Genomic DNA, 7,377 nt, shown 5'->3' on the forward strand with positions numbered 1-7,377 from the left:
ACTGGTGACTTATGGCCTAGTTCCTGAGACAGGTGACTTTCCTTAAGAAGTAGGGCCTGCTCCTCAAATGGGGACAAATGGGCTTCATGCCATCCTGTCAATATGAGGCATAGAGGGAGATGAGCATCTTTGGGTTACATGATTTGGAATGAACAAAGAATCCAAAAAAAATTTTTTAGAAAAAAATAGAAATACTAATAACTCCCAAGAGAATCAGCTCTTATGACTCTCCAAAAGATAACAACTCCAAACTAACTGATTCAAAACTACAGACACTAAGGTTTTGGCAAAGAGAGGAGATTCTCTGGGGGACACCCCCTGCAGGGCGGGTATGGAGCCCCCCCCCATACAGCTTCCCTGAACCATTACCCAGGCTCCCCTTCACTTTTGACACATTGCCTTGGTGTGATCCACAGTCCTTTAAGTAACCTCAATAATGTCTTCAATTCACCAAGCTAGATTGGGGTGCAGTTAATTCCTTGGATTGTATTCAGAGCCCATCTGGGATAAAAATGAGTATATTCACATCTTCCAATGAAAAGTCATAGCAATGTGCCAAGTGGACACTAGAGGAAGCAAAGATGTGTTGTGAGGAGGGGAGGAGAGTCAAACCCTCCCACCCATCAGAACTGATCTTCTGCTCCACAGTTAGTGAAAAGCCGGAGCCGATGTGTCCTCCTCAGGCTCCGGTGAGCACAGATATAGCTTGGAGCCTCTGTAGCCACGGGGCTGGTTTACACCTCTCAGTTCCTGGGTCCCTTTTCTGACCCCCTCCCTTCCTATGGAGAGTGTATGCTGCACTCTCTCCAAATAATCTGGATTTATCTAGGGAACTAAAAATTCCCACAGATCTGCCCTGCTGAAAATGGAGAAAAGGTCTGGAATCCTGATCAGGAAAACATCCAGAAGGCTGGAGTCCTGAGCTGGGTGGGAACCTTCAGGAGGAAGACAGAGTTACCTGAACCAGAGGAGTGAAGCAAGCCCAGGCGAAGGGCGGGCCAGGTCTGCCTTCCTTCCTGAGGCCTCACCCTTGTTAGGTTTCCATTTCTCATCTTTAGGTTTCCATTTCTCAGAAAAGGAAAGCAGAACACTCCCTCCCCTCTGTGCTGCCCTTCTGACCTCAAAGGAAAAAACCTTCAACAGTAACTTCCTCCTTCACAGAACACTGAAAAACAGGGGAAGAAAGTAAGTGCCGACATGAGACCATTTCTCAGAAGTATCTAAGCATGCCCTGCGAAACCACAATGCTGCAGCTCATTTTAAAGTGTTGACTAAACTGTTGCTTTTCTACTTCTCTAACCCATTTTCTTTGTCTAACCTCATTTTTTAAAGCAGAGTTATCAAGTAAATTCCTGTGTACACAAGTGTCTTCAATGCTTGAACCCCTGGCCTTCTCCTCCCCAGTTCTGAGATCCCAGGCCTTGCTACCACATTTGGGTTATGTTTATCTTTAGCATAAAGGATAATCGGTCTCATTGTGTCATTTCCATAGTGGTGTTCTGTTGTAGGTTGTAACATTCAATCCTTGATTGCTGCTTCTTCTCCCTCTCCCAAAAGATGCCCTGCTGATGGCTAGGTTCTATAAATGAAAGAAAGCATAAGTGCCCATTTGTGTTTCCCATTTTCTTTCCCTGCAACAGTCAGTCTGACCCACAGCCCTGAAGCAGTGACCTCGCCCACCCTGTGTGTAATGCCACCGTGCTCACCCCCACGGCCTAGAGCACAGTCAGTGGGCTGCAGTAAGACTTTATTCACACAGACATTACACAGAGCAGGGGTCACACATAGGGTTAGATCACTGCAACAAAACATCAATACCTAAGTGTGAGTGGGGAGGGAAGGGAATATTTGGGGTGCTTTTCCACAGGGTCCTCAAATATGGGCAGAAGTCACCCATATTTGGCGCTTCACCCATTCCTCTGTGGTAAACCTCTTCACACAGCTGTCTTCCACATGCCAGGATTCAGGTTCTGCAGCGAACACTGCACAGCAGAATCTCTGCACTCTGAGCGCACACACATATGAACACACGGCTCCAGATTTATGTACTTCAATGAATTTGCAGGTGTACTTGATCTTCTCCTTCTCTTCACAGAAGTGGATGACAGGCAGCTGTCGGATGCACTTTTCTATTTCACTCTCTAGACACACAAGGTCGCTCTTCTCTGCTTTAAAACCAATAATTTGCTGGGTTTTGCTGTCCAAACCAATGAACAAATATCCTCCATCCGTGTTTGCGAAAGCAGACACAGTTCGAGGGAGGAGCTCTTTGACACGTTTTCGTAGGTGTTTTGCTGAAAGCGATATAACTTCAACATATGCGGATCTGGTAAAGTGGAAAGTTTCCTCATACTGAAATTCTGTCTTGTTGAAAACTGCAGCTGCCAAATCCTCCAGGTGGCATTCTTCCTCTACATCAGGGCAGGCAACGCTTGCAGGCAACTCCGGTCTGACACGGGGTCTCCCTCCAGTTTCTTCCAGGTCCTGCAGAAATTCTAGAGCAGCATCGGCGCTCACTTGGATGGAGGACGACATGCACCTTACATACAAATTGGTTCTCAGGGTGCCAATAGGCGGTCCACAGATTTCCTGACTCCACAATTTCACGTGGATATAAATGTAGCCTTCGCTCTCTGTGAAATCCAGGTGGCCCTGGACGGGCGACAGACATTTACAAAGAGAGGCTTCCAAATCAGCTCCCAGGCCATCTCTAGTGAGACTATAGTTTTCGTTTTCAATTTTCACCTTGATTGCTCCACCTCCTGAATTCAGGAGAGCACATGCAGCTACAGAGATGTTTTCGTTCTCCTTTTTCCTGAGGTGAGGGTTCTTCATTTTCTGTCTATCTTTCTGTCCAAGTGTGAGTGCTCCTAGATTTAGACCCAGCTTAGCATATTTGGCTTCCAGATCAACACTGATGCCCATTTTCCCAGCAGCCTTTGCATTTTCCAGATGAATGTCATTCCTGGAAAACAGACAGAAGAGCCGTTAGAATGAGAGCTAACCTGGAGAGAGCATCTTCTGTACCGTGAGATCAACAGCACAGTCCTCGGGTCACATGCTCCACGGGCCCAGTCGGTTTGCAGGGGGAGAAATGGTTGGTTCATTGCAGACTTTGCACTCATTAGCAGAACTTTTATGCTTACTAGTTTTTAGATGTAATGTTACAGGTAAGGATGTGCCTGTTCATACTTTCAATTCCATTTTAATTTTTGCTCATCTCTTTTCTGGTTCTAAACATTGTGTTCAGTCTTCTTTCAATAAACCCTCAATGGAATCTGAATTGGTCTTTTCTGTTCCGTATGCTTTAGTTATGCAATGATTCAGAAGTGCTTCTTTTATGTCTATCGGTGTTTTGCCTGCATGTGCGTGCAGTAACCCAGGAGACCAGAAGAGGGAATCATATCCCCAAGAACTGAAGGTACAGGAGGTGGTCAGCTCCATATTGGTGCTGGGAAGTGAATCCTGGTGCTCCAGAAAAGCAGCCAGTGCTCTTGACCCCTGAGCTACTGCTCTAGCCCAGGTTCAAATTATTTATGATTGTTATGATTGTAAATAAGGTGAAGAACAATACAAAGACATCTGACATTGACCTCTGTCCTCCAAACTAACAGGTTACAAGTATTTACTGTTCCTTAATCCCATTATCTTTTTCTATTTTAGGATGGCTACCCAGATGTGAGTCCCTTTGCTCTACTGTCCCTAAAGCCTCTGTCTCCACATGCAAAGGCCACTGAGAGCCATTCTTGCTGGTATCCACCTACTTTCCCAGCACACAGTTTCCTAAAGCATAAACTGTAGTTTCACATCCATGAAGATGAGGCGGAAAGGGATTATTTGGCTTACACTTTTACACCATACTCTATCCTTGAAGGAAGTCAGAACACAAACACAACCAGGGTGGGAACCTAGGACAGGAGCTGAAGCAGAGGCCACTGAAGGGTGCTGTTTACTGGGTTGTTCCTCATGGCTTGCTTAAGTCGTACCCCTGACCCAGGGGATGGCACAACCTACAGTGGGCTGGGCATTCTTCCATCAATCACGAAGAAAATGTTCTACAAACTGGCCTGCTACTCAGTCTTACAAAGGCATTTTCTTCATCAGGGTTTCTCCTCTGAGCTGATTCACTATTGTTTGTGGCAGGTTGACATACACATAGCCTGTACAACCGACTGTTTGTCAGTTGCAGTGGGTTGGCCTGATGTTGCTTATACTCTGATGCTAATATTGGTTCCTCAAGATCTGGGTGCCCTAGAGACTAGAGTCTGCGTAGAGACCCAAGTGACAGGATGTGACTTTGCCTGCAAGTGATTTCTGATTGGTGAATAAAGATACCAACACTCAATAGTTGGACAGAAGAGACATAGGCAGGTTTTAGGGTTCCTGGTCTTGTGGCCTGAGAGGAGAACCAGGAAGAAAGGCAAAAAGGGAAGAAGAAGTCGCCATGGGTACGATGAGTTCATAAAAATGTGGCCCTCAGGGCTGGCCAGTTGGATTTAAAAGGAGCCCAGATGAAACATAGTAAGAAATAACTCTGGCTTATCAATAGGAAAGTAGATTCTACTAGCATAGAGGGAAGATATCTGCCCAGCTCTTGTGCCATTTAAGGCTCATTGTAAATAATGAAAGTTGTATGGGTCTTTTATCTGGGAACTGAATGATCAAGACAGGGTAGAAACTGTGGTAATACATTTAAAATGTCAGCAATAGTCACTCTGACCAGAATAGATCACTGTTAAGCCTCCATTTCTTTTTCTTTCCTTGTTCAAACCCACCAACCAAAAGCAAGCTTTCAAGATTCCTTTCAGTTCTGCCCAGTCAGAAGCTGCTGCCCCACCCTGTTCCATGCTGTGCTAAGCAGTCTCTGTTCTTCCCATTCCCTCCCAGGCGCTCATCCAGGACCCCCTGAACCAGGCCCTGTTCTCAGCCAGCACCACAACTCACACCAAAGTACAAAAGAACAATGGTCAGGACACCCCCAGCCCCAGGAAATACAGAAATCACAGGTGCAGAAAATACAGAAATCTATAGTACAGTCACATTTATAGGAGCTGTGGGGTAGCCTGGGATACTGGCCATTGTACTCGTACACCTGGACTCCATAAAATTGTTGGTCCTTTGAAATGTGCATCTCTTAGGCATGTGTCTGAGACTTGCTCCTTCAAAAGGAAATGGGTGAGCTCCAAATCCAGGCATGTAAACTCATTAACCACTCTGCAGTTCTAGGTCTGCTTCACCAGTCAGACACCTTCCCCCCAAAGTCAAGCATGGACTGGGAAGTCTCTGAGACTTTGGTCTGGAATTTAAAGTGCCTTGTTAGCTGTCCTCAGAGGGAAGGAGCATGGCATCAGATGCAGCACTGCAGATTGGCAGGCAAACACAGGGGCAGAGCAGGAGCTGCCTCTTGGAGAGGAAGAAGAGATGCCCACCTCTGAAAGTACTCTGAAAGTGGTGGAGAGAACATGACAAGCTTTTCAGGGCTCTAGTGCCCCTGCCTTCTTTTTCATACTAAATACAGTTCCGCGTCCTCCCTGCCTGTTGGACACATTTACTCATCTTCACACAGGGTCATGTGGGGAACCCTCAGAGGGGTTTGGAGACCAGCAGGAGCCGATCTCACAGCCTCCAGTGAGAGGGAATAGAGGTGATTATTTACTCACCTGCCCCTGCCAACTGTGCCAGGTGCCTGCTGTGGATAAAAGAGGCCCCACCCACCACTGATCCCTCTCTCTCCCACCCTCCCTCTCCTCCTCTCCCCACAGATCTCTCTCTTTCTTTCTCTCTCTGTTTCTCTCTCCCTCCCTCCCTCCCTCCCTCTCCTCCTCTCCTCTCCTCCTCCACCCTCTCTTTCTGCCCTCTTTTCTCTCTGCTTCCTCTCAGCTTTAGCTCCCATGTGTCTCCATTTCCCTCTGCCTGCCTGTCTCTCTCTGCCTATCTGCCCTTATCTCTCCCTCAGGTTTCAACTCTGAGGCACCTGTCACTCTCCTCTCTAGAATAAACCTCTTCCACCAGATCTGTTGTGCGACATATTCACAGGGAAAAACCATAGCACAGACCTGCCAAAAGTACCCAACGCCTGGCTTGCATTTTTATCCTACAGCCCTCTGCCTCAAAGGTTCAGGCTCAGACCAAGCAAACCTGGGCCCTCAATCCCTGGACTCTTAGCCCTCCCTCCATCCAAGAAGACACAGGCATTTGCCCTCTCCCACAGCTCACCAGTTGCCCAAGCCCTTCACAGCCATTTTGTTAACACTTTGTTCAAATGGGCTACCAAGACTCCAAGGAGCTGAGATTCCTAGTGGAGACAGAAACTAACCAAGGTTCCTGAGAGAGGGGGGTTGTACTGATGACCCCCCACATTGTCCCAGAGGCACTAGACTGTAGGGGGGAGAGGGAAGTGAGGGACAGAAAGAGCTTTGGGGTGAACTTGAGAAGGCTGTAATTCATTGGTCACATACCTGTGAGTTGTGTGGTTTTCTTGCTCAGTTCCCTGAAGTCCAGTGCCCATGCCAGCAGTCAGCCCCTTGGTGAGGGAGGCTAGTGTCACCTGAGAAAGACCCTCTGTCTGCAGCAAGTCCTGGCCAGCAGATGCCTTCACAGGTGGGCTTTAGCACTTGGAAGAGTTCTAACCGCAGTCCTGGCTGTGTGCTCACCTCTAAGCCCACCTGAGTTCTTTGTCCTTTGATGCATTACAGCACTGCACAGATGGATCCCACTTCAGCCCTGTTCGCCAGACTGAAAAATCCCAGAACTGCCTGTATCTTTAATCACCCTCCCTCCAGGAAGTGAAAGCAGGAGGAGCCACGGGGTTTTCTATTGGTCAGAATGAAACACAAAGCTCACAGCTCAGCAATCAGACTTCTCATCTCTACCTGCCTCAGGCTTTCCCAGAGCAGCAAGGCAGTCCCTGTGCTCAGGAGAGCAGGTGCCCTTGTTAAAGCCTCTAGAGCCCTCCAGTCCCAGGCTCAAGATAGGCAAAGCACTCCCCAGCAGGGAAGGAAGATCCTCCCTGCCTCAGATTCCTAGAGCCCTCTGGAATCTCTCTGTGGGATTCCCAGGACTACCCTAGAGCAGAACAACTTTCCTGCCACTTTGTTACAGTAACACCTCCCTAACTGGTCACATAAAACCCAGCCTTAAGAAACTGATTCTGGAAGGAGGGGGATGGGATAGGGAGTGTTGGGGGCGGGGCAGAAAGAACTGGGAAAGGGGATAACATTCGAAATGTAAATAAAGAAAATATCCAATAAAAATATAAAAAAAGAAATATTTTCTGCTTGCACTTTAAACTTCCAAGGATGTTAATTTTTATTACAACTTAACTGCATATTTTAGTGGTATGTTACTCTTAGTAAATCATTTTTATCTTGTAGAAAA

At 47.1% G+C, this 7,377-nt stretch overlaps 1 protein-coding gene across 1 annotated transcript; it reads right to left on the reverse strand.

The window, feature by feature from the left end:
• Nucleotides 1-1,730: 1,730 nt before the first annotated feature.
• LOC127693537 (schlafen family member 12-like) lies at nucleotides 1,731-7,020 on the reverse strand. The gene is made up of 2 exons (XM_052194474.1): nucleotides 6,459-7,020; nucleotides 1,731-2,965 (listed from the first exon to the last, which is right to left on the reverse strand). The coding sequence occupies exons 1-2, from the start codon at nucleotides 6,506-6,508 to the stop codon at nucleotides 1,873-1,875; spliced, it is 1,143 nt and encodes a 380-aa protein (XP_052050434.1). The 5' UTR covers nucleotides 6,509-7,020; the 3' UTR covers nucleotides 1,731-1,872.
• Nucleotides 7,021-7,377: the final 357 nt, after the last annotated feature.

This window comes from Apodemus sylvaticus, chromosome 10, assembly GCF_947179515.1.
Source record: "Apodemus sylvaticus chromosome 10, mApoSyl1.1, whole genome shotgun sequence".
Classification (NCBI taxonomy): Eukaryota; Metazoa; Chordata; class Mammalia; order Rodentia; family Muridae; genus Apodemus; species Apodemus sylvaticus.